General features: G+C 33.0%; 3 protein-coding genes across 7 annotated transcripts; all 3 read left to right on the plus strand.

The window, feature by feature from the left end:
• On the plus strand, positions 1027-6760 carry LOC18605206. 4 transcript variants are annotated; one of them, XR_001927098.1, is made up of 7 exons: positions 1027-1132; positions 1855-1933; positions 2036-2299; positions 3677-3793; positions 3883-4373; positions 4774-5067; positions 6448-6760. XR_001927098.1 is itself a non-coding variant. In XM_018117351.1 (6 exons), exons 2-6 carry the CDS (start codon positions 1907-1909, stop codon positions 4775-4777), a joined length of 903 nt encoding a protein of 300 aa, XP_017972840.1. In that variant the 5' UTR covers positions 1027-1132; positions 1855-1906; the 3' UTR covers positions 4778-5264. The 4 variants fall into 4 exon arrangements, 2 of the variants coding, with proteins under 2 accessions (XP_017972840.1, XP_017972841.1); XR_001927099.1 differs by lacking the exon at positions 6448-6760 and adding an exon at positions 5804-6146; XM_018117351.1 differs by lacking the exon at positions 6448-6760 and having other exon boundaries at positions 4774-5264.
• On the plus strand, positions 8012-15224 carry LOC18605207 (protein BONZAI 1). Of its 2 annotated transcripts, none has more exons than XM_007038091.2 (16): positions 8012-8674; positions 9033-9080; positions 9979-10127; positions 10235-10283; positions 10612-10668; positions 10906-11094; positions 11189-11323; positions 11660-11721; positions 11807-11909; positions 11995-12109; positions 13354-13430; positions 13512-13649; positions 13748-13912; positions 14210-14323; positions 14461-14581; positions 14659-15221. In XM_007038091.2, exons 1-16 carry the CDS (start codon positions 8531-8533, stop codon positions 14751-14753), a joined length of 1761 nt encoding a protein of 586 aa, XP_007038153.1. In that variant the 5' UTR covers positions 8012-8530; the 3' UTR covers positions 14754-15221. The 2 variants fall into 2 exon arrangements, with proteins under 2 accessions (XP_007038153.1, XP_007038154.1); XM_007038092.2 differs by having other exon boundaries at positions 8014-8674; positions 14461-14557; positions 14659-15224.
• LOC18605208 (ethylene-responsive transcription factor ERF115) lies at positions 22962-25084 on the plus strand. The gene is made up of 2 exons (XM_018117353.1): positions 22962-23495; positions 24187-25084. Exons 1-2 carry the CDS (start codon positions 23348-23350, stop codon positions 24756-24758), a joined length of 720 nt encoding a protein of 239 aa, XP_017972842.1. The 5' UTR covers positions 22962-23347; the 3' UTR covers positions 24759-25084.

Below are 27592 nucleotides of genomic sequence, written 5' to 3' on the forward strand. Positions count from 1 at the left end.
GGAAAATCGAAACTCTGTTGATGGCATCATGTTGGCTCCTCCTGCTGTGGTGAACCAACAACTTGCCAAAGATGTGACTGATTTATTTGTTGATAAGGATGCTGGCAACGTAGATTGTTCTGATGATGATTTGGACTTGGATTTGAGTCTTTGAGAAAATCATTATTTTGAAAATGGGTGTTAAAGACTTTAGATTTTAACTATAATAGGATTTCTAGTTGTTATTAATTTTTTTTTTTACATTGCAATTGTCTTTTATTATTCAGTCTGCCTTATTCCATCTTTGTTTCTTTTGTTGTTGTTATTGGTCATGGTTTGTATTTTTCTATTCTTTTGTTTCATGGTCTCAGATGGTGGGAAAAACAAGTTCATTATGATTAGTGAATCATAATTTTTATTTTTTCTCTATTTGTATTTTTTATTTAATAATTTAAACATTAATATTTTCTTTATAATTTAACATTATTATGATCAAAATATTAAAATATTAATATTTTTAATTTAAAATATTAATTTTATAAATTTAAATTTGTAAATTTTGAAAGCAAGTAAATATATTTTAGTCCAAAATGTTTTGTACTCTATTCTTATTGAATGCGAAATAGTTAATACGATGGAGAGATGATAATGACTATTTTAAGATTTTACAAGGATTTAAAAGAATTACTATTCCTTCTTCCAAAAGCAAATCAAATGAAGGGAGAATTTTTTGAAGATTAATGGGGAATGGCGTAAGAGTTGTTTAGTCTTGCTTGCTTGTTTTATGGTTTATAGTATAATCCCAACCATTTTCATTTCCTGTTAGGATATGAGAAATCAATTTTGAGACTTGGAATGGAAGTCCAGAAGAACAATACAAAAATAAAATATAGTAAAATAGAAAGTCTAGACCCGCATAAACTGGCGTGGCACTAGAGAGGAAAAAGTAGGGACCCTCCAAATATTTTGAGGTACACGTGGCAAAAAAGCGGAGACCACTGCCAGCAGCTTTAGGCCCAGGGCTTCCCTGCGTTTCATGGGCTGCTTCTCGCTTGCTCTTGTTTATCTTGTTTGCTCCATGGCCTTACTTGATACACCAAACAAAACGCCACCAGAAAAGGATAAAGAAAACCTAAATCTCAGAGCTCAGCAGGTATTTGAGCGTAATTTACCTTTTACTCATTGATATTTTTCGTCCTTTATCCTTTGCTGGTTTCTGATCGTGTTTGGTTTCGCAGAAGCTTTTTCCTTTTTGCTGGGAGTTTTTCTTGTTAGTTTCTTGCTTCAGAAAATCATAGTTTTTTTTTTCTCCTGATATTGAATGGGCTTTTGGCTGTGGAGGAGGATTTTGGTTTTATGTCATTTTTAGGGTTGATCGTCATGCCTTCTAAGCTTACATTTTGGTTTTACTTGAGGCAAAAGTTAACAATATAGCACGTAGAATGTTTGAATTTAAAAGTGGGGTACCAAACTAAACCCGATAGCTGTAAATTTATGAGTTTTAAGAAGGGTTTTTTTTTTCGGTCATGTGATATTGAGTGTTGGAAATATTTCCACTAAAAGAATGGGGTAAACTTAGTATGTAGAAACCGAATATGTATGATTCAGTTAAAGAATAGAACGAAATTTTGAAAGAAAGATTGATTGTAGATATTTGCAATTTGTCTTCTGTTTCGAAAAGTTATTCTGAATGGATTGTGAGTTTAGGCTCTGTGCTTCGTTATTTTAATCCCTTTCGTGTTATTAAGTTCACAGGTTTATCCATCTTCTTCAAGTTATCATTTTCACCTTGTCCCACTTTTATGCTGTTGTTTATTGATAACTGTTATAATGATGACATCAACTAAAAGGAACTAGTTTCTTCAATTTTGACAGCCCTGTCCCTGAATAGAGAAGAGGCAAGAAGTTTATGAATGAACAATAGCCCATGCGATTGCTAGATGCTAACAAAATGGTATAAAAGAGCCAAGCATCTCATGCTATTGTTCCTGTGCTTACCTGTTCTTCTGAACCTGCACAAGCACTTGGTGATCATTGCAATGATACTGCCTTGCAGGAAAGAGAAATTGAAGAGCATGACCAGGAAGAACTTTCGGGCTTTATATTTATGTGCAATGGAAGGACAAAACCGCAGTGCTACCAGTACCGCGTTTTTGGTCTTCCTGTTGGAAAAATGGAGGTTGTTGAGAAAATTAAGCCAGGCATGAAGCTTTTTCTGTTTGATTTTGAATTGAAGCTTCTCTATGGGATATACGAGGCAACCTCAGTTGGAACAATGAACCTGGAGCAAACTGCTTTCAATGGGAGGTTCCCTGCCCAGGCAAGTCATCTTATGCTTTTAACTTAAACGTATGTACGTTTAAGATCTAAGCATGGGATACACAAGCCTGGACCACCTTTATAGTTGCTATTTAAAATCCATGCTTTGATACTGTTTGGAAGGATTTTTAGTAGCATTATGCAGTTCCCCTGTGATTTTTCCTATCCCATAACTTGGCTTGTTCTTCCATACATGAAGGAACAGGATAGCTGTTGCTTGAATTGGCCTCCATAAAGTTTGGACGGACATGCCATGGGATCACTGTTCTTATAAGTCTTACTCTCTTGCTAGTTTCTACTTTCCGTTTGCCATGTAGGAACACCTTCGAGGACGAGGCTATGACATGCTTATATTGCCTTTATATTTTTCAAATATAATCTGAAATCTTTATGTTTTGGTACAACCATAATCCCAATTCTTGAAATGAAAACAGACTTTCGCACGAAGCCAACATGGCATTGCACCCGTGATGCATTAGAAATAGGCTTGTAGGACTTAATTTAATGACTTACAGGAATATAATTTGTCAACAAGCCATTGATAGCAGCGCTATCAATTTGTGTTAGCATGTCTTAATCGTGTTGTGTAAAGGTATAATGGATAAAGGGGTTGACACAATCACGAAACGGTTAATTAATTGTGTCAAATTCCTTGACACGAACATAACACATTTATTACATGGGTTACATGACATAGTACGGTTAACATGTTTATGTATGATTAACTTGTTTAGACACGACACAGTTAACTCATTTAGACACGATAACCTATTAAAACTTAAGTTCTAATATGTATTTTAAATATTAATAATTTAATAAATGAGTTTAAACAGATTAGATATATTGAGTAATGTGGATTAACCTGTTAATACAATAAATTAAACAAGTATAAACGTGCCATAGATAGGTTACGTGTGTCAATTCGCATAAGATACAAATATTATTCATGTCATAAATGAGTTGACACAATTATATGAAACCCAAACTTGCATACCTTCATGTCGCGTTCACAGGTTATGTTCCAAAATTGCCAGGTCTTATTGATAGGTATTAGAATAGACCTTGCTCAAGGTGTTACTCTTTAGATTTTTCTTCTTGTAATGCTAATATGCTGCTCTTCTTTTACCAGTAGCATTCTCTTTATAGTTATTGGAAAGCCATATAACAACTTGAAGCTTTAATAGTCCCTTTTGCCTGTATGAAATGGTCTCTAAGATTGTTCGAGGTCTATCTAGCAGGAGTCCTACATGCATAAATGAGATTCCATCCTACTTCACCATGTTTTTCTAATTGATTGGAGTATAAGGCCCTACTTCATTCTATTAAGATGATTTTCCAGTTCTTTATTTCATTTCTAATGTACATATTGTTTTTTCAGGTGGGGTTCAAGATCTATAAGGATTGTTTACCTTTGCATGAGAGTTCTTTTAGACATGCCATTGAACATAACTACCAGAAGGGCTTCAAGTTCAATCAAGAGCTCAACAAGCAGCAGGTGAGATGGATTTATGCAACCTTTTCTTTCACCTGTAATCATTTTTATCATGCTCCTTTTTGACTGAATAGCATTATACTATGGTGCAGGTGAGGAGTCTATTGTCTTTATTTCGTCCTTTGACGGTGTCAGCACTTGGTTCTCTGCAGCCAATGCAACATCAAGCTGTGGAAAATCAATCAAGGCTACCTTTTCTCAAGGATTCATGTGCACAGGTCTTAGAGTCTCAACGTGTTCAGCAGATAGGTTTTCAGCGATATAATTGTTACAGGCCACTACTGGATATGAGCCATGTCCATCCAGTGATGAAACCTCAAGTCTCACTTGCTCCAGTGGATCCAGATGTAACTGGGATGCAACTCGGTTATGTTCAACCAGTTTCAGAGCCTCAGAATATTCTACAGAGTGCCCCCTTTCAGGAGCAGCATTACTTTGGATCCACTACAAACATGGGCCATTCCAATCCAACTACCGTGACACAAGCTTTCCTGACATCAAATGGTCAATTATATTTAGCAGAAGTTCAGCAGCCTTATGTTGCTGGAAACCCTACCCAACCTGTGCCAGACCAGTATAACAGGTGCCTTTTCCTTTTCATGGATGAGTTAGGATCTAGGAGTTGAATCTTTGGACCTGAAGAGAATTGTTTTTGGTTGGTGACTATTACTGAGAAACCGTTTTGGTTGCTTAAAACACAAGTTTGTGGCTTTTTTCTTTTTTTTTCACTTGGGCCAGAAAATTGTGGCTTTTAGAAGCACTTTTCTATGCTTCAGAAGTATGTATGAGTACCCTTGATGAGAACATTGAAAGTAAAAATATACAGCAGGGTGACCTTATACCCAAATCCAAAGATAGGAATCCACATTTCCAGCTGCTTTCTATCTCTTCAGATATTATTTAGTTTTTGCAATGCATATTGCATTTTCTTTTTAAATTAAAAAGAAAAAGATAATAATGGTTTTTGTTTTGTGCAATTGCAGATAAGCAACAGCTTGGTGCAGGGAATAAGCATAAATTACCATCACAGGGAGAGGGGGAAAGTGTTCAGCAGAGGAGTGTTATACGATATCCAGTACTATAATTCCCACCCATAACCTGCAGCCCCTCATGTAACACCATAAGAGTTGTCATAAATGCGGACAGTGGGATTACCTGAAGCTGCAAATGGGACTCTTCCCCCTTGCTTACTTATATCCCTTTGCAGGGGCAGCTCCAACTCATCACTGACTTACAAAGTGAGATGATGACACCTCGAGTGACTATTCAATTGCAAGGTATATTACTGTTTAACATGGCTTTAATTGTTCTGCAAGGTGTGAATTAATGTTAGGAATTTTGACATCCTGTCAACTTATTATGATCTGTAGTAAATACCCAAAATCCAAGATAAAGGACAACTTTTGAGCTTAAACTTAAAGCAAACTTTTGGTTGATTGCTAATGTACAAGGAAAAATGAAAAGTTTAACAGTACGGTAAGTGGAGGGATCTGATCTGTAGCGAGCATTACAACTATAGATTCAGGTGGCAAAATGCTGACTAGCTTCGCTGATTTATTCAGCAGTCTTTCTGATCTTGCTGTGAAGCTTCGTCGCCAATTTAACTGGCCATATCAGTACTTGACCATTTCTTATTCATTAGTAGGCTATACTCTGATGTGAAAAATATTAGCTTGGCTGATTAGCATAGCAGTCCTTTCTTATTTTGCTGCGAAGCTTCGTCACTAATTTAATTGGTCATGTCACTACTTGACCATGTCTCACTACTCATTAGTAGGCAGAAATTGATGCGAATATCATTGCAGCTGAATGTTGGACTACCTAGTGCTGGTTGATTTTGACCTAGTCCCACCAACTTGATATAGATTGTCCTTGTCAGAAGTGTGAAATCTTTGGCCCTTGGGCTGTCGGGACCTCAATCTCTTTAAAATTCCAGATTTGATTGCCATCAATTTCAAAGTGGATTTTCTACCATATGAAATCAGAGTTCACATTATATTTGATTATTCGCAGCAAACGTTGGTGTCTTGGCTGAAAGGTAGCAAGTAGATGCCAATTTGCATGTCTGCATTTACTTCCACTCCACTTCCCCACCACAAGTCATACTTCTAGTGGTTGACCTCTTGACCTTTTGTGCTCGTTGACTCCATGACATTTTTAAAGGAACATCAAGTGATCTCTTTGGGATTGGCTCCCAATGCCTCTAGCTTAAAAATGTACTGCTACGTGCTTTCCACTACTAAAGGCTCCTGATTTGCCAGACAGCTCTTGGATTCCAAGTGCTGCACCATGAACCCCCGATGGGTTTTCTTGCTCTGTCTCTCTTTCACAGTATCCAAGGGCTTTGCATCTGAGGCATGGTCTCCCAACCACCTAACTTGTTTTGAACTAGTTTTCCTTGAATGATTAATTGAATTCCAAATATCTTGCAGGAACCCAAAAAAAGAAAAAAAAAGGGGCAAAACTGTGATAAATAGTGCTGTATATATATTTATATATAAAGGTAATTGTGGGGCCATAATAAAAAATCTTTTGGTGCCCATAGGCATGAGCAATGCTTCTGATTGAAGATTTGATACCCACTTTTCAACACTAATAAAAGTGGGCATTTTACAACTACGTGGGTGTGGGTTCTACTAATTATGCTTTGCTTTTAGGAGTTTTGCAGTGAACAAGCCGCCGGCTGGTGACTAATTGTGCCCCTGGGCGGTGTGGACATTTGCTTTCTCTCTCGCTAGTTTGCCATAAATGATGTTCCTGCCTTTCTGCTGTTGTTTAGTAGTAGCATAATTTTATTGACTTCAGGGAAAAGCAAACTCGAGTACCTCTCTTTCTCTCCACAGATTGAAATTTTACTACCAGTGCTCGTGAAAACTTTGGGACCCAAATTCCTTTTTCCACGTTGCAGCCAGTGATAATTGATCCCTAAATTGGGTAAAAAGTTATGTACTGGATCAATTTTAAACCTAATTAACTTAACTTTCACTTGAAGAAAACTACATTTAAGTTTTGCGATTGCTTGCTCTCACTCCACGGGCTTCAATTATACCATCTACTTAATTCAAGCGGGTTTTTTGTTTTTTCATCTTCCTTTTCTAGGTTATCATGTCCTTATGACAAAAATGATTCTCCGCCAGGAAGTCACCTAACACTTGTATCGTATGACACCACAAGATGTAAAGATATAAATATCACTTTTGAGTTTATTTTTTTCATTTAAAAACAATTATCTCATTTTAACTCTTTGATTGGAAAAATTCGTTTATTTATCTATTCAAGATTTTTAAAAAAAATATATAATTATAAGTCAACTATTATGCAGAGTTTTTATAGATTGAGTTGGTTTTGGTTTAATTTTAAAATTTAAAGGTGGATTCGTTCGTTCTTATTTATTAAATTTATTTAGATTAAATGTATTTAAAATATTTAAAAAATATATTAAAATAAAAATAATTAATAATGTAATAGTATCTTAGATCCGACTTAAAAATCATATTAGGAATCTCGTACAAATAATGTTAATTTCATGTTGGTTTTTAAAATTTATTTTAATTCGCAAAAAAGGGAAAATCGTTAAACTCCCAATCCCATCTGTACGTAGCGTGCATTGAAAAGGTTCGAAAAATACAAAGTGCATGGTAATAACGGTAAGATATGTGGCTTTGCTAATTAATAACTGCGGGATCGCAGGGTATTTTAATTAAAATATGAATGGCATCTGATCAGAGCGAGAGCCAGAGATTTGCAACATGGGCGCAGCTGACAACTTTTGGCGCAAATGTGAGTCCTTAAACACCCTAATTAGTTGCCAATCATGGCATTAGCAATGTCCCCAAAATACATTACAGATTCCACCACCATTTCTTATTAGGGGGAATAGGATTAATCTATTCAAACCTGCAATATCATGTTCATAAATCTATTTTCTTTTTTGCACAGGAAACGTAGGGTCCACTAAACACATTATTTTAAACTTTACATATCATCATGTCTTGCGTTCATCTCACCAAAGTGAATTTGATTTGTTTCTAAATCGGACCCCACTTCTTTTTACACAGGAATGAACCCTGCCTTCCGTTGGAGGCATTTTAGTTTTAATGTTAATAAATTCGCTCTCCTTGGTAAGAGAAGAATATTATTTGAAATTTTTGAGGAAATTAAGGGGTCCTTTTCTTGAGAACAAGGTTAAGGAACTTTTGACACATTTTGGCTGGTAGTGATTCCAACGCCTTTTTTTGTCTTCGTATTGCTGAAAAAGAAACCTCACCTGCCCCAAAAACACTTGAAACATGGAAAGGGCTTTCAGCTATGTATTGAGTTGTTGAATTTCATCTGAAGTTGCCGCTAATTCTCTTCTCGACTCTTCTCTTCTTACCCAACTCTTCTTTTTCCTTCTATAGATCGCTCCATTGCTTTATATGTAGAACGAACCAAAACGCGCTTTCAGCAACGCGTTTTTGGTTGCTGATTTCATATTTGGAAAACGGACAGACGACAGAAAGTGGGCCATTTCCTAACGTTGTCGAGGAAACTGGAAGGCTTCACTATAAAATTTAGTCCCTACATTTTCTATTTTCCATTTTTTTCAAAATAACAAAAGCTCCGTCTCTCTGTCTCTTCCCCCTCTATACTTCGCTTTTGAAATACCCTTTTATTTTTTCTTTATCCTTTTTGGGTTCTCATGCATATATATTGTTTATTGAGTTGAGAAAACAGAGTCCGCGAGTATAGACTTTAGAGATGGGAAATTGCTGCTCGGACGTCGGCGGCGGGATGGCGGCTGTGGGTGGCACCGCCGCCTCCGCTGTCACTGGCAACCAAAACGACGCTGTGGACATGTTCTTCAAGTCTCGTGGCATCCATGGCCTCTTCTCTCAGATCGAGGTTTTTTTCCTACCAAACTTTTTTCCCTCTTCAGTTACTTTAGTGATAATGACTAAGTTTTGGCTTATAATGAACGGTGGAATTCACTTTGTAACCGAGTAGATTGATTACCTAATTGATTTTAACACTTTTTACGACTTAATTTGATAATAATTTTCAAATTGAGAAACTAGTAATTTCTAGGTTTATTAGTATTTAGATTTGAAGTCTTTGATTTTGATCATTGTTGACTAGATATACTGGTTTCTGTTTCGTTTTCTTACAAGTTTGTGAAACTTGCTATTTTGTGTGTTTTTCTTTTTTTTTTTGCAAACTCTGCTATTATATTGACTCTTCTAACCAAAACAATGGTATGCAGTTATCGTTTTCTGCGTCAAATTTGCGAAACCGGGATATTTTCTCCAAGGTATTTTCTTATATGTACTGCAAGAATCAACCCTAGCTTAGTTGCTCTACTAGCAATAACGTAATTATGAATTTCAGTACCATATTTTTGCAGTACTATATTTGACCTTTGTTGTTGAAATTAAAATTATTGTGAACAATTCAGGAAAGCGATTATGATGATTCTTTGATACATCGTACTTATAGAAAGTTATAAGCTTCAGGGGCAACATATGGTTGCATTTGTTGGTTGCTGGTACTAGAATGTGGAGGTTCTTTCTGGTGTGGGGTGACATGATGATGCCTTTGAATAAGTGGAATTAGGAATTAGGGAGTTGAAGATGAGAACCTCTGTATGGAGAAAGTCTTTGTTATTAAAATGATACTTGGATCATCTTGTGGAGAAGAAGGGTATGGTGTGTTTTAGGGTGAGTAACTGTTAAGAATAGTAGTGTGACAACAGAGTTCCAATCATGCCATGCCTCAAGGATGACATATGTGAGGCACTCACAGAATGCAAAGTACTTAAAGAACTCCTTTACTGAACCCATGTCTGACCTGATCAAGCAAAGGCTCCTAAAACAACCTAAGAATATGAGCTTAATGAATCCAAGAAGCATGTCACTAATTTTAGGGTTAATCCTATCATCTTGATTGTATCTTTAGTTCATAACATAATATTACAAAACTAATTTAGAGATAAGGACAGATCAGCAAATTTATAGTAAATGAAAATTAAGCATCTCCTTAGGTTTAGTTTGAATGCTCAGTTGGCTTGTACAACATTTTCAGTTGAAATTTTTGTATCAACTAATAACATTTATGTACTTTACTGCCATGCTTTATTCTTTAGTCATGGGAATCGTACTTTTGTTGCAGAAAACTTAGCCTGATAATCTCATAAGTTTTGTTTGCTTTAGAGTGATCCGATGGTGGTGGTTTATATTAAAGAAAGAGATGGAGCAATTACAGAAGTATTTCGTACTGAAGTAGTTCTCAATTCCTTGAATCCTACATGGATCACAAAGTATACAATTACTTATCATTTTGAGGTTGTCCAAACCTTCCTGTAAGTGCTATTCTTCAAATGGTTTTTTTTTTTTTTTGCTTGTCAGAAAAATGATGGTTTGATTTGTTTCACTGTAATTTAATTTGTTGGGTTATACTTGATCACAGATTTCATGTCTTTGATGTTGACACCCAGTTTCACAATGTGGATGTAAAGGTATATTTGAGTAATGCTGCCCTTTCTTGTTCCTCCTCCTTACCTCGCCTCCTTTTTAAGTAGTTTAGTTTACACACTGACAAAATTGGAGGAAACATGTATAATGTGTTTGTTATATATTGTGTTTATCTTTGTTTAGTTGTTTTGGATTTGTTCGCACTGAATTCATAGTTTATTACCATGCTTTTCACATGTCCTTTGATTTGGATATTACAAATATGATTTGACTTTTTTATCGAACAAGATGTACAACAATTTCTCCTCACATCACTTTCATAATAGAGCATCAAAAATGAATTTTTCAGTAGTTGCTTTCACTTCTGGACAGATGCTTAAGCTGGAGGAGCAGCAATCTCTTGGTGAGGCTTGTTGTGCATTGTCAGAGGTATGGCATGAGTATCTTCGTAGTTATTTATTTCCTTCTGAATGCCCCTGTTAACCAGGGTATTTGGATGCAAAGATGTACTAGTATGTAACTGAACTGGAATGCCTTAGTTTAGTTGAAAACCCTTAAATTTGAAATAAAATCTGGGGTCTTCACCTGCAGTTTTGCTCTACTTCATTGAGTTAAATTACAACTGTTGATATAGTTACTCATCAAATACTTGTTTGTGTCTTGCAGATTGTGACTAAACCAAACAGGTCATTGACCTTTGATCTTGTTCGTAGAGAGGAATCTGTCACAGCAACCCATTCCCAACACCGAGGAAAGCTTACTGTGCATGCGGAGGAATGCTTTAGCTCAAAGACTACATCAGAGATGGTGTTAAGGTGTTCAGATTTGGAATCTAAGGATCTCTTCTCAAAAAGTGTATGCACTACTGAATTCAAGCACTCTTACTTTTTGTTATTTTTTTTAAGGAATATTAGTTATCTTATGGTGCATATGTGGACTTATATTGCAGGACCCATTTTTGGTAATATCAAAACTTGTAGAGAGTGGGATTTCTATTCCTGTATGTAAAACTGAAGTCTTAAAGAATGATCTCAACCCAACATGGAAGCCAATATTTCTGAATATTCAACAAGTTGGAAGCAAGGTATGTCAAGTTTTGTTTCTGCCTTTTAACAAGATCTACTATTTCTTTAATTCATTACATGGCAGTGCAATATTTGGTCTAATACTGGCCAGTCAGGCCATATAGCAAAACACTTATTTTCCTTTCCGTCAGTTTGTTCATCCTTCCTGTTAGAATCCTGATCTTGCTCAAAAGTCAGAGTGCTTTAATACTGTGCCGTCTGTGAATTACATTTAGCTATTTAAACATGCAGGTGTCTGCTTAAGATGAGCAGATGTTTTCTTCATTGATGCTGAGCATTTTCCATCTTTATTTCTAGCTTGTGTTCTGAATTTACATTTCTATATAAACTTGCAGGATAGTCCGTTAGTGATAGAGTGCTTTAACTTCAACAGCAATGGCAAGCATGATCTAATTGGGTAATTGTAGATCTTATTTTCTTATTTTCCTTTTCCTTCGGACATTTGCCAATGTGGCTTCTTTTTTCTTTTTTGGTTTTATCAGAAAAGTCCAGAAGTCACTAGCAGATTTGGAGAAGCTTCATTCTGGAAGGGAAGGGGAAAGCTTATTTTTGCCAACTCCAGTTGGGCATGATTTCCAAAACAAGGTTACACTATATGAACTGCAATTATTGCATAATGAAATTTTTTTGTGCTTAGCTTTATTTTACTAATTTGCTAAGTTTGATGCAGGTATTAAAAAGCAAGCTTTTTGTGGACCAATTCTCTGAGACTGTCCAACATACCTTCCTGGATTACCTGGCTGCGGGTTTTGAACTGAACTTCATGGTGGCTATTGATTTCACTGGTACTTTCCAGTTTACTTGGGCTAATGTTACAATAGACAGAATTTTTCCTATAGACATGGTGTTTTTCTTTCTAAAAACTTTTAGGAGATCAAATAATCAAGTCTGGTTGTCAGTCATGCCATGTATGGATTTATTTTTATTTGTCTTGGTCTTCCTTTTTATCTGCATTTGAGTTATGCCCATCTATTAATATGTCAATTTTTTATGCTAAAAGATCAATTCTGCCTTGAGGCACAAAGGCATAATTGTGCTCTAACCTTTTAGTCATCAATGGGCACGTTAACATTTTTGATAATCTGCAATGGATACTTACAAGCATGCCATGCACTTGGACACTCTCGCTTTGCATTTCACAGCATCTTGCAATATGGAGAGTTTTATCATCTTTATGTTGAATATTTCAAAAGATCTTTAGTTCTGGCTTTTTCATCGTGTCTTTGTGTAGTCCTTATCTAAGTTTTTGTTTTATGCTCAGTTGGAAAAGTGACCCACGTGTGCTTTGTATTTTAGAAATTGTTCATTTAAATTCTTGTATTGTCAGCATCATTCTTGATGGGGATAGTGACACTAGTGATCTATGTATTTTTAGCAATTGTTTAATTAGATCCTTGTAGAATCATTATCATCATCATGAACAGTCTCTATGCTCCCTATATTTCTGATCAGTCCCTCAACGCCTAAGTTTATATTCAAATTTTAAATTCATCTCACGGTTAACTCTGGTGATAATATGGCATGTTTTGCTGTTTAAGTTTATATGAGATTGAAATATGTTATGGCAAATATTTGATATGTAGGAGTTCCACTGGCCAAATTACAGTGAGGTCTAAATCCTTCATTTACCTTAAGTACTTGTTGTTACATATAGGCTGCACTAAAATTTGGCCACTTGCAGTCCTTTGTATCAAATATTAGCCATGTCTCTTTTTCAGTGTTTGCTTTTTAAGTTTAACGAGAAAACATGTGACATCATCAATGAAGTTAATTGAGGGAGTATGACCATAAAATCTGGACTACAGGGACTTTCTTGGATTAAATATAGTGTAGTGAATTAAACAAGCAAATTTTAAGAATACAAAGATCATTACTGCTATTGTCCTTTCTTGTTTCTTTTTGTTTCCTTTTCCCACTAGCTAGTTTAACAAGTTGTGTAAGATGAATCACTCAAAACTTGCTGCACAAACATAGGTCTTAGGTGGTTTTTCATATTCTTACATCTTAATTCTTACTTCTGGTCTATCAGCTTCAAATGGAAATCCCCGCCTCCCTGATTCCTTGCATTATATCGATCCATCAGGACGGCTGAATGCGTACCAGAAAGTATGAAATGGATCTCTTCAATAATTTTTTTTTCCTTTTCTTTTTGGTACCCAAGAAAATGTTATGCTTCTTTTTCCCCAGGCAATCTATGAGGTTGGGGAGGTATTGCAGTTTTATGATGCAGACAAGCGCTTTCCTGCCTGGGGATTTGGAGCACGGCCCATTGATGGTCCAGTTTCTCATTGTTTCAACTTGAATGGAAGCAGTAACTACTGTGAGGTGAGTAGTTTCTAGCATAAATTTACTTTCAATTTCTTGTATGCTATAATCTCTTACTCTCTGTGCCATGATATTAACCAAATATCATTGTCTCTCAGGTTGAAGGAATCCGAGGAATTATGATGGCCTATACCAGTGCCCTTTTTAATGTTTCTCTTGCAGGGCCAACACTGTTTGGACATGTGATTAACAAAGCTGCACTAATTGCCAGCCAATCTCTTGCCAATGATGCTCGAAAATACTTTGTTTTGTTGATAATCACGGTAAGATATAGTAAAAAAGAATAAATAAAGAGATGGTTTTTCCTAGCAGCCAGCTGAAGTTTATATAAACATTCCTGAAGATGTATGTAATTGGCATTCATAGCCAGCATTCACACCCTTTTATTGTTCTTTTATGGATTTCTCTTTTTGAAGGACATTTATCGTACTAATGTAGCTGAATTTTTAACCTTTTTTTTTTTTCTCTTTCTTTCTCATAACAATAGGTCTTCTATATTCTTACTAGAAAAGGGTTGCTAATCTTTGCACTGCTTCTGATACTTGTTAATTTTGCTCTAGGATGGAGTAGTAACTGATCTCCAAGAAACCAAAGATGCCCTAGTAAAAGCATCTGATCTCCCATTGTCTATCCTCATTGTTGGAGTTGGAGGAGCTGACTTCAAAGAAATGGAGGTAGATATTACTTATCCCCTTCTATATCCATTTGAGGGAGAGTGATCTCTTGATAAGTCTGGGTACTAATCCTTTTGTTGGCGGTACTTGACTAGAAGATTCAATCGGTTTATTATGTAACCAAATCTCTTTTACAGATTTTAGATGCAGATAAGGGAGAAAGACTTGAAAGCTCAACCGGACGTGTTGCCTCACGGGATATTGTTCAATTTGTTCCATTTAGAGATGTACAGAGTAAGTCATCTAGTCAGTCGAAAGGTACAACGTGAACACTGATTAAACATGCTTTGGAAACATTTTCTTGTCAAGAATATAACATTGTTGTTCACTTGCAGGCGGAGAGATTTCTATTGTTCAAGCACTTCTAGCAGAATTACCAACTCAATTTTTAACCTACATGCGAAGCAGAGATATTAAACCAAGCACTTGATTTTGTAAAGCATTGTACATATCAAAATTATTCTTCTGTTTTCGGTGTTTTTTCACGCCTCGACTTTGCCTCTTGTCAATGCCACCATGGTTTTTTAACGAGGCAGCTTGTACCCAAGTCGTGCATCAAAGTCTCTTCAGAGACAACAGATGGATATATTGCGTTATCACGTTGGATTGGAGATTGATCAGGTCAACAAAGACTTTGCCGTTGCGGCTGTCTGCTATCTTGGCCATACGGCTGACAGACAGCACATTCTTTGTCATGTCCACCATGGGTTGTAGAGAGACGGGATTGGCAATGGGGGCAGCTCCCCCACCAAGAACTCCTATAACTATTCGGTACAATCATGTAACTACCATAAGTTGAAGGAAAGATATGAAGTGTTACATAACTACCAATTTTCCTTGAGAAAATTTATAATACTTTCTACATTTTGGTAGTAAAAATAAATTATATGTTGTGTGAGTGCCTTATGAACAATTTAGTTATTTCTCCCCTGGGCTTGGAACCAGCTGTAAAAGCAGCACCAAAGAATCAATGAGCTTGTCTGCGGATGCAAGTTAGACTTAACGTGAAGAGCACTGATTGATCAGAATTTCATCTCCCCCATTCTTGGGGTCAGACAAACATGTGTAAACGGTTGTTCATCTGATAATATTGCTACACGATGAGATTGTCAATGTCATGGAGCCTAATGTGCTGGGCCCATGTGGCCCAAGAATTTGAAACCCTGCCTGCTATGAGACTGGCTGTTGGCCCATAGAAAGGAAAACAAAATGAATCCAAACAAAGCAACAATATGTAATATTATCAAAATGGTATATATTTCATTTTGAGAGGTCAATGTCGAGGGAATCTTGATCCATGTAACAGCTGACATACTAAAGTTACTTGTTCATGAAGTAGATAGAAATAAAATAGAATAATTATTACGTAAGAATAGAATGCGGTAGAAATAAAATAAAATAATTATTACATAATTTAGTATAACGAGTAGAATATAATAGAAATAATTATTATCACTTATTATAATATTTAATTAGTAATAATAACTTTGAAAAAAGAAAAAATTAAAAAATTAAAAAATAAAAAAAACTCTTTATTATATATATGATTATTTATTTTTATTTTATTTTTTAAATATTAATAATTATAATTTAATTAAACTATTAAAAATTAACAGTTTAAATATTAATATTTTATTATAATTTAATCATTAATATATTAAATACTAATATTTTATTTATTATTTTCTATTATTATGATTAAAATATTAATAATTTTAATTAATTTCCAAATTTAAAATATTAATTTTATAATATGTAATTAAAAACTAAAACTTTTTATTATAATAATAGTTATTTTGTTAAAACAATAAAAATTCGCTTTATATAATTTAGTAAATTTTATACCAAAAGACAAATATAAACAATTTTTTTCTTTTTTAATTATTTAATTTTTATTTTCTTTAAAATTTTAAAAATTTAAAATTTAATAGTTTATTATTAAAATATTAGTATAATTTTTTATATTTTTCTCTATTTGCATTTTTATTTTTTATTTATGCTTTAATTAAAATTTAATATATTAATAATTTAATAATATAAACATTAATATTTTTAAATATTAATTTTTTATAAATTATAAATAAATTTTTAACTTTTTTATTTTAATTTTTTCCCTTTTTCCTTTCTTCTGCTCCATGGTCAGCCACCGAAAATGTGGTCGATGTAAGGAAACATCGATTTTGGAGCAAGATGTGGTCAAATGTGGCCACTAGGATGCCAAATCGGTGTTTCTTGCAACAGGATCTAGCTGTGGGGATATGGACGAGAAACAACAGATCAAGTGCTTTCCGTGGCCAGATCAGGCCGCGGATCTCAAATCCAGTGACTCCTCAGTTGAATTTTGCCGAAAAGTACTAAATTAAAACTTTTCAACCATATTTGGTCGTGAAACTGTTGTCGCGACCACCATCTGTCGCTACCATAGTCATCTCCAATGATGAATGCAAGTTAGAGAGAGAATGATAGAGGCAAGAATGTGAGAAGAGAGAGAAAAAGAATTTTATGTTTAATAAAAAAAATGAAAGAATTTGTCATTTTTTGTTCTATCGCAGAATAGAACGTAAAGACAAATAGAGTCTTATTCTTATTATTCATCTATAAATATCCAAATTTTGATTCCTAATACCCCATAGATAGTTCAAACTCTATAGGAGCAATAATCAATTTTCGCTCCAATGGTTTGTAGAGGAACCTTACCTTCTCAGATCCATTCAACCAGTGCGATTTCTTTTTCGTCGATGCGCTTGGCAATTTGTATTTGAATTCCTTTTGTATCCGCTTGCTTAGTTAATTCAATAATCTTTTTCATTGCCTTTCGAAATGAAACTCTATTTTTTAATTGTTCGGCTATAAATTCTGTAAGAATATTAGGGTGCCTGTTTGGATTTGCAATTCTTGTAATAGCAATGTTGAGTTTTCTGTTCATACAATTAAGTTCTTTTTGGGAAAATGAGAAAAAAAAGAAGTATTTATATGTTTAGGGTTGTAATATTTCATAGTTAAAAAGAGTATTTTAGTCTTATCAATTTTGAAAGTTATTCCCCATCCATGATATAGCAAATACCATGGGCAGCTGGGGTTTAGTTAAGCTTGAGTTTTAACCATTTTTAAGGAATAACTAATATTAAAGTATAGCTATTCTTTTTGACAATTGCTTACCAAACAAGGGTAAAATAAAAACATGGGAATAGACAGGCAATAGCACCAAACATGTTATAATTTGTTTATATAACCAAAAGGGAAAAATGAAAAGTAGTAAAAACGAAAACAAAATCAATTAATAAAATGTATTGAACTTTAAAGAGTAGATTACACTTGAGCATTTAACTAATTGGTTAATACATGATCATGTGCTTAAAATGTAAAGTTTGAATTCTCCTCCTCCTCCAAATTCAAAAAATAAAAAATAAAAATTAAAGAATAGACTTTTGATATGGGTGTGGGTGTAAGGTGATGGCGAGTCTTAAATTGGGCTGAATTGAAATCAAATTCTACACGATTGTCTTTATTTCAAGTCAACTCCATTTGGAAGAAAGACCATAAAATGAGAAAAAGAGAGGTTGAAACTCTATTAATTAAATTAAAAATTATGTAATAATTATTAAATTAAATCATAAAAAAAGCCTTTTTTTCCACTCTTGTATAGGAAGACATGAAGGTGACTCTTATCGGCCATCCAACATTCCAACTAATTCCAAAATCAATGCTTTTGTTTCATGGGCCTTTGGCTCCTTTACTGTTCCTGATCCGGATTTCATATTGATTTGGTTTCAACTTTCAAAGTCTCCAACAACCAAATTTTGATTTGAGTTGACCACATACTGTTGTACTTGACTGGGAGCTGAAGTGGGGGGTTAAATATATAGATTCTTGGTATCATTATTTTTATCTTCAAAAAATAAGTTATTTTCAAAAATAATTATTTTTTTAATTGGGATGATTTTTTTTACTCTTAAAAAATAAGCTATTTTTAAAAATAATTCTTTTTTATTTTATTTATTTTTAATTTAAAAAAAAAATTTAGATAAAATTATCATTAATAAAATCTTTTTATATTTAAATTACACGATATGAAATTTAAGTCGACTCAGAAATGACAATTAAAATAGTTCCACCAAGAGAAAGTGCAGCCACAATTGCAAGCATGAGGAGGAGAAGAACGACAAGCTGTGCAACCTTCGGAGTGGTTGTGGGGACTATGCTTCAGTTTTACACAGATGATGGACGAGGGCTTAAGATCTCCCCAAATGTCGTGTTTGTCATGAGCATTGGTTTCATTGCTTTTGTTGCCATTCCCCATATCATGGGCAAGTTGTACTTTGTTTGTAAGGAGTCTTGAAAAGTGTATTAACATTAACAAAATTAAGTTTCAATCTACTAATTTTTAATTTTACTTCGATGGATTCGATTTCTTTTTTTTTTTATAATACCAATATATCTTATTTTTTTTACTAAAAAAATAAATAAAATGACCAAAAACCTAATTATCTAAATTAGAGGATTTTAGATAATATCTTTTTGTCCAAATCCATTTCATCTATTAAATAATTTTTCAATATATATTCATTTTCATGTCAAATTTCTTTTTGATTTTAAACTTTTATTTTTATCGTGAAAGTGTTTAACTCCAAGAGTTTATGTCCTATTGAAATACAAGATAGAGAACAAGTTATACGTTATATTTAAAAAATGTTGTTATGACATGTTATGTTTTAAAAAAATTATTACAGTTGAAAAAAAAGTTGTTACACGTTTTAATTCTAAGTGTTTATGTTGTAGTAAAATACAAAGGAGTAAGTTATACGTCATATTTAATAACAAAAAAGAAAAATAAATGACACTGTAAGTCTAAGCAGATGTTACACACCAAAACTTCAGGAACAAATGTTACATGTTAAGGTCAAAGTTTCAGCACCAAATGTTACATTCTAAGGCTAATATCATCAGATGTTACACTCCAAAGTCAAAGCAGAAGATATTACGCACTAAAACTTCAGTAGCAAATATTACATGCTAAGGTCAAAGCTTCAGTGCCAAATGTTATACGCCAAGGTGAAAGCTTCAGCATCAGATGTTACACGCACCAAAGCCAAAGCAGAAGATGTTACACGCCAAGGTCAAAGCTTCGGTACCAGATGTTACACGCCAAAGTTTTCTTCTTCCCATTAATGTTACACACCAAGGTATGAATTATTTTGTTACATGCTAAGGCATGTTCTATCAGACTTGGATTACGGAAAAACTCAACACCAATAAACTTAAGAACCTGTTGTTACTCACTATGCCATACTTTTTGGTTTGCAGATCGACGATTGAGGGTTTTGTGAATATAAACTAATAAATCCAAAATATATTATTACGTTCCATGTTATACTTTTTGGTTTGTAAATCAAGGACGATTTGGTAAGATGACAAGAGATAGAAAGAGATAGTAATGATGGTAAAATTAAGAAGAGCTGAATGATGAGAGAGAAAAATAAAGAGCACAGTAAAATGGGAAGTACAACAGACGAATGGCGAGAGAGAAAAATTGATAGCATTAAATTTGTTTGAAATTGTTTTAAGGGCATTTTTATCATTTGATGACTAACTTTGACTAAAAATAGTTAAATTTATTATGATGGTTATTTTTGAAATCACCCTATCAAAAAGGTTATTCCGCACAAGCACCTAAGCATTTGTTTTATTGGTTAGTGCATGAACCCTTTACCTAAAGAGTAAGGTTCAAATCCTCTTTTCTCCAATTATTAAAAAAAAAGATTATTTCTTACAATTTTCTCTCAATTCTTTCATTGTGAGTGAAGTGTTTGGTTTGAAAAGAATATAAAGGTTTATTATTTTCATTAATTTTTGCCTTAGGTTACACGCCATCAACTTACATTAATTCTTTCTTTCTTTATGAATTGATATATGTATATAGTAAGAGCTTCACATGTGAAACCTTTACCTCCATTTCTTACTTTTTTTTTCCATAAAAAAATTATTATTATAATATATTTAATTAAATTCTTATATTTTTTTAAGTCAAATAGATCTTTATAATTAATAGTTGACTATCATTATTTGTTGTTTTATGCTACGTAATATTAACATAATATATTGACATGTCATAAGAAATGATGATATGACATAATGAGATGGTTACGTGAAATTATTCATTATCTACATCAACGTCATATAAATGTCACATTAACATCATGTGGACATAAAATAACAAACGGTATTTTGACTAATAACAATTAATCAATCGTTAATCATAAATGATTTATTTAACTCATATTTTAAAAATATAGATATTGGATTAAACATAATAAAAAATAAAAAATTATTTAAATTTTTTTAAATAATTTAAGAATTTTTTAAAACGTTATACTTTTTTTTTATAGGTTCATTAATTAAGTTTTGGACTGCATCCAAACATTTGGTTCATTGGTTGGTATACAATCTCTTGACTTAAAGAGTAAGATTTGAATCCCCCTCCCCCAAATATATAAAAAAAATTGGACTATTTTTTAAAAAATACCCTTTCATATATATATTTTGTAGTCTCATATTTATTTTAGTGATAGAATATGAAATTGAAAATCTTTAAGTTGTAACTATTGAGGCAATCCAATTAATACTAGGCCTGGCAGTTTAGAAGCTGGTCTAGTCAATTCATTAATTGTGCTATAGGTTGGGCGACTCTAGTTTCTGCATTTACACCTATACTGATCTTTATTATCTGCTACTTCTGAAATAATTAACAACTTCACTCTTCATTGACGGAAGTCATATAGTTCAATTAGTTAAATTAAATAATTAGGGCCCTAAATTTAGCTGCTTTAACTCTCATTAAGTCTTGACCTCACCATTTAAATGTCGCTTAGATTGCCTAAACTTCAAATTTGAGCTTACTTCACATGTCCTTTTATTTATTTAATTTTTAAAATGAAAAGCCTTTGCTTAAATCTTTCTCTCTAAAGTTAATAATAAATAAAAAATATTATTAATTTATTTATTTTGTACAAAAACGGAGAAGAAAAAGAAAAATTAAGGCAGCGTGGGGCTGTGGGTATTTGTAGGGACGGGAGGGGGGAAACGTACTAATAAGTAATAACCATCTACTATTATAAATAGGTAATTTATAAGAAGTTATTAGCCATTGTCTTCAAAATAAAAATAATAAAATATAGAATAAAATATTTTCAATTTCTTGACTTTTAGTAATAATTTTACGTAAGTTCATTAGTTTTCAAAATGAATAGTTCATTTCAAAAGAATATTTTTCACTAAATACATAAATTTAGCTGTTAATCCATTGTTAATATTTTTGTTAGATTAATGATGTGACAATATTAAAAAAATAATTTTATTTTTTATTAATTTAAAAAATTACTACATTATATAAAATATAATTTTTTCCTTCGCTAAGCACTCCCTTGAGTTTTGACCCTGTCAATACTAAATATCAAAAACTAAAGAGAGAGTACATTCCCTAGATCCTTGCTTCGGCTCCTCTAGCGACCACAGGGGTGGGGTGTGTAGGGGTGGCCGATCGGGAGGGCTGTCGAGGGCCTAAAAAAATAGTGAAAAAGTGGTAGAAAGAAAGAAAGAAAGAAAGGTAATTTTGATATTTTACATTTAGTTGTTAACACTATTTATACTTTTAGGATAAATAGTTTATTTTAAAAATTAATAGATCTACGTAAAAGTATAATTAAAAGTTAAGAAGTGAGAATATTTTATTTTAAAATATAATTATCACATTATGCAATGCCTAACTACTTAATTATATGTAGTGCAGAACTATCATGGTTAATGCTCATTATTACCCAAGTTATATCAACAAGAAACTCTGAAATAGTTCTTTAAAAAATTAATCAGGAACATTATTTAAATTTATTTTATTTCATTATGGTATATGATTAAGTGCTGGTAAATAATATCAGTCATATGTTATCTATCACTTCTAGTTTCCATATATGATTTTTTAATTATTTTAATATACATTGAAGGGATTATATATGTGTGATATACGGGAATGTACTCTCTTTTTAGTTTTTGATATTTAGTATTGACAGGGTCAAAACTCAAAAACTCTCACTTCCTATAATGAAGAGGATACCACAATATGGTCATTGCCTAAGCTATTTTAGGTATTTATGTACATAAAACGTGTCTAAATGTCTTTCTTCTTACATATTTAGAGAATTGACTTGCATTTTTATGTATTGCATCATATCTAATATTTTTATATGATTTATCTTCCGTTTGTGTGCACAAATATATAATTTGCCGCTCTTATATATATTAAAAGATGTTTTTAAATCCTACAAATTAAATGAAGTAAGATTCATGCACTCTTTGTTCTTGGGAAAAAAAAAAAAAAAGAAAGAAAGATTCATGCAATGCTAAGGCCTGCTACATGCTATAGTAGAGCAGATAAAATTGATGGTTAATATATATAACAGATACTAAATTAACTAATTTAAATATATATGAACATTGGTTACGTAATTCTTACCTTAAAAGCAAGAGAGGTCGAATCCCTTTTTTCAATTAAAAAAAATTAATTTAAAAAAGTAAAGAGTGGAGAGAGAAAAACAGGGCTATAAATGTTGGATAGAGGCTTTCAGCATTGTCAGCTATCTTCATCCCTTGTTCACACTTTGTCTGAAAGCACATATAAAATCCCTAGCTACAAAACATAATTCCTTTCTCCCACTCTTCGCCACTCCCACCTGCCCTAGCTAAGTCATATATATGCATACAATTTTGCTGCTTCTTTTCCCTTCATTTCTTGTGCCTTTTGTTGATCGAGTGTCCGTCTTCCATGTTTATTGATTTGATTAGGCTGAGAAACTATTCTTGCTTTGTTGCTTTTGATATATATATATAGCAAAGGCATATATAAAAGGGGAAAACCCAAAGACTTATAAAGTGGATCCAAGACAAGGGAAGAGGCCACTTTCACCTGATGAATCGGAAGAGAAAGAGGAAGATCATATCTTCCCTGTCTACTCGGCTAGGTCTCAACAAGACATGAACGCTATGGTTCAAGCCCTAGCTCAAGTTATTGGAAACAACAACAGCAACAACAACAATAACAGCAACCCATTCCAACCGCATGATCAACACCCTACGTACCAATCTGACACTGCTGGTCAGCAAAACCAATCCCAGGATCAAGGTATATATGTGTTGGTTCCCATCTCTTTTTATTAAAGCTTTTCTTTTGGTGATTATTATCTGATTATCATTAACACTTGCAAAACCCTTCTTAATTACTATATTTTTCTTTAAAAAGAAAAAGACAAATGATTGAGAATGGATTTTCATATGATTGCATGTCTTCTAAGGGTATTCCGTACTTCCAAGTTCCACGAATAACACATTTCTTGCTTTGTTTTTTTGTTCTTTTCCAAACCAAGATTTATTTATAAAAAGAAAAAGAAAAGAAAATAGAAACTATGGATGTTAATTTGTGCCCACAGGAAGATGATAAAGTCTAAATGGTACAGATTTTCACTTATTTTGTAGCACAATTTGCAGGATTTTTTTTTTTGGAAATTAACTTATATTAGCCTCTTTAATGCGTTCCCTCACTCTAATTACCTATTCCTATAATTTTAAAATTTTCAGTGACCTGCCATTTGCCCTTTTAGGCTCTTCCTTTCTTTCTTTGCGGCCTGGTTGGTGGAAGATTTCAGATTAGAGAGTCTTTATTCATGTACTCACTTAGCATCTTTTTTCATGTGTCGTGAATGTGAAGTTATTCTTTCACTCTTTCTTTTTCTTTTTTTTAATCACAAACGAAAAAAAAAAGAAGCATAAGTTATATATCGTCTGATCGTTTACCTTAAAAATTGAATGTGTTGAAGGGAACGTGAGGAGAAGACATTATAGAGGAGTGAGGCAAAGGCCATGGGGGAAATGGGCAGCTGAAATAAGAGATCCAAAGAAGGCTGCTCGCGTTTGGCTTGGCACCTTTGAAACGGCTGAGGCTGCTGCTTTAGCTTATGATGAGGCAGCTCTTAGGTTTAAAGGAAGCAAAGCTAAGCTTAACTTCCCAGAAAGAGTTCAAGGAAGATCGGAATTAGGTTTTCTGACAACCCGAAGAGATGTGGAAAGGGCGGTGGCTTTACCTCCTCCTTTTCCACCTCCTTCTCAAACAACGTATCCCAATCTCTCTCAGTACGCACATCTTCTTAGCGGGGGATCAGGCAATGCTTTAAACTATGCTTTGCCAGGTGCCCACGGAGCCAGTCCTTTCACTTCACACGCCACTCTATCTTCATCTTCATCTTCATCTTCCACAACGTTAACATCCCAACAACAACAACAACAAGACTACTTTGGGGGATTTTTACTGCAGTTCGGTGGTTCATCGGCTCCAGGTTCGGACCCTCCTACGAATAGGAGAGATTATGATTATTACTATTCAAGAGAATAGTTCCGGGTATGAATATATATATCCAGCTGGTTTATCTTTGGGGAAGAGCAACTTTCTTAGATGATCTTTTGGGGTTTTTTTTTTCTTTCTTTTTCCTTGCATTTCATTTCCTCTATTTTCTCGTGCTCTGTTTAAATATTTATCAACTTTTTTTGTTCAAGGCAATCCAGAACCGTTTGTTGTGATGAAATTTAAAGGTGTTCCAGTTAGAGCATTATCGGTTTTCAACATGTTCTTTATTCCAAGCTATCTAAAATAAAAATAAAGAGAGAAGAAAAATAACACTATGTATAGGTTAGAACTTCAATATTAGAACAAAAAAAAAAGTGGAGTGAATTAATAAAGGGAGAGAAGTACATAAACTTCTCTTTCTTTTACGTCCAAGAAATCTATAGTCGTCGTACAACAAGTAGTGGAAGCTACTTAGCTGATCCATATGTAAGCAAAGTGTATTGAAAGTAAATTCACTACAAACTAGAGCGTAATCCTCCGCCTTTCAATTAGTTGAATCTCATTTCTTTTCTTGCTTTTAAAACGTTTGGCATTGCTCTTGTGCTGTTCCCTTATCTGAAACGTTAGAGGTAGGTTACTCTTACTGTACAGATAGGGTACTTATATACCAACTCCTAAGTATATATTATCTAACCGCAATTATTATTAAAGCTTTTGAAATGTTGAAGAATTTAATTAAGCATTAACGATCTCATTTTGTCAAACATAAGAGTTAAATGCTCACCTGATATATAAATATATACATCCATGTATGTATGTATGTATGTATGTATGTATGTATGTATGAAATTTCAATTTGGGCTTCTTGAACTTTAAAAATGTACAAAAAGAAAGAGGAAAAAACAGATGGAGAAGAAAAAAAAAGGAAGCAAGCATGCATGCAAAATATGAAAAGGATGGATAAATAATTAATATATAGGAAAAACCATAGATGAAAGGCATAATGATGAGTTAAGGAGCGTTAGAGAACAACTTTGTGGAGACCTTGGAGATTGAAAAAATTAATCTGGGAATTTTGGTATATGTCAATTTATGAAGGAAGTTATCATAATTTCGTATATGTAAGGGAAGAGCTTAAAAGCAGGAGGATTTGGGCTGATTTCGTAATTATATCGGGAAGGGGTGAGAAATCGTCAAATCTGAAATGCCTTCTGGAAGTCTCCGAGGGTCACAAAATTCGGCCGTGATTGAAAGCAGCGTGGGCTTCGATATGGGTTGACACGCTTTCTGGCCGTGAACTGCCAAGAAACTTTGACGGGCCCCAACAACAATTTCTGGCTAATACTAAAGCATTTCACTTTGAAATTCTTTCTACAGGCACAATAAATAAATAAATAATAAAGTCTTCTACCAATAAAAACAATCATTTGTCAAAATCAATAACATATTCATATTTTAGACTTCGGGGGAGTTCACATTTCAATGAATTTGACTATATATATATATATATATTAATTAATTAGATTATTATATATCTCAATATCCTGACAATCCCTTTGATCAGTCAGCTAGGGTTGTGCAAGTTTTGTTTGTTCTAAAAGGTTTCACCATTAAAGTTAACTAAGTCATGTTCAAATACACAAAAACGTTCAACTAAGTTTCCAAGCATGATGCGTATATATAAACAGAAAAGTTGAAAAGTGACAAAATGGAATTTTTTTATTTATATTTTTTAAAAACTTTTTTCATTTTCTTACATCTATACCTAATATTAAGTTAATGAGTTGGCCAATTGGCCATTATGAAACTGACAGCGGCTTTGAATTGTGATGAGATTGAGGTTGGACTTTTTTAATATTTTCCTTGACCTTGTATTTATGGTGGGTGGGTTTATATCTAATGGGCTGTAGCTTCATGTTTGGACCTTGTAATGGAGAGTTCATGTTAGTAGAGTATTTTGTTAGTTTTATAATTTTATAATTTTAATTAATTCAATTTTTATAAAATAATTGAAATTGATTGAATTGTAATAAAAAATAAAAAAATTAAAATTGATTTATTTTAGATTAATTGGGATATTTTTTAGAAACTTTTTTAAAATATTAGTGATATTTTTTAATATAAAATATATAATATATTTAAAAAATATATTATTACTGATAGATTTTTTCGGTCAGTTTGATTGTAAAATTTGGCAACCATAAATCGATTAAAAAAACTGAATTAAATGGCATTCTTAATGGTTTTGGATTTTTTGTATGAAAAAAAATTAATTTTAGGTTTTTCTTTATGTGTCGTTTATTTTATATTTTAAAACAAAGTAAAAAAGATTTAAGTCTTTCGGCGAAAGAAAAATAAAGATAAAGGAGAGAAAAGAGAATTGAAAAATATGAAACTAAATTATCAATTCTATTATTCTATTTTTAATTTATAGCTGTTTCATTTTTAGATATTATTTTTACAAATGTTTATAATTTAGAATAATTAATTGTTTAAAAATTGTCCAATATAAATATTTATTGATTTGTACTTTTAAAAATAATAAAAACAGCAGTTCGCGCAGCGAAGTGCGGGGATTTTATATTGTTCGGTACGAGTGCATTCACACAAACAAACACGTGTTTAAAGCTTATTAAACCACGTTGGTATATGGGTAGAAGACCAAGCTTTTCATAATTATCTTGCACAACTCTTAATCAAATACTGGTATATGGCCCGGAAGATACAGGACTGTATTACTTTAAGAAGAGGTTTATTAATTATTTAAATATTTAATTTAATTTGGTGGTTTGAAGTATATGTTGCGAGTTTAATAAACGGTGAAAAACTTAAATTTCTATATAAAAAATTTATTTCAATTTCACTGATGTAAAATCTGTAAT

Source organism: Theobroma cacao, chromosome 3, assembly GCF_000208745.1.
Source record: "Theobroma cacao cultivar B97-61/B2 chromosome 3, Criollo_cocoa_genome_V2, whole genome shotgun sequence".
NCBI classification, from domain to species: domain Eukaryota; kingdom Viridiplantae; phylum Streptophyta; class Magnoliopsida; order Malvales; family Malvaceae; genus Theobroma; species Theobroma cacao.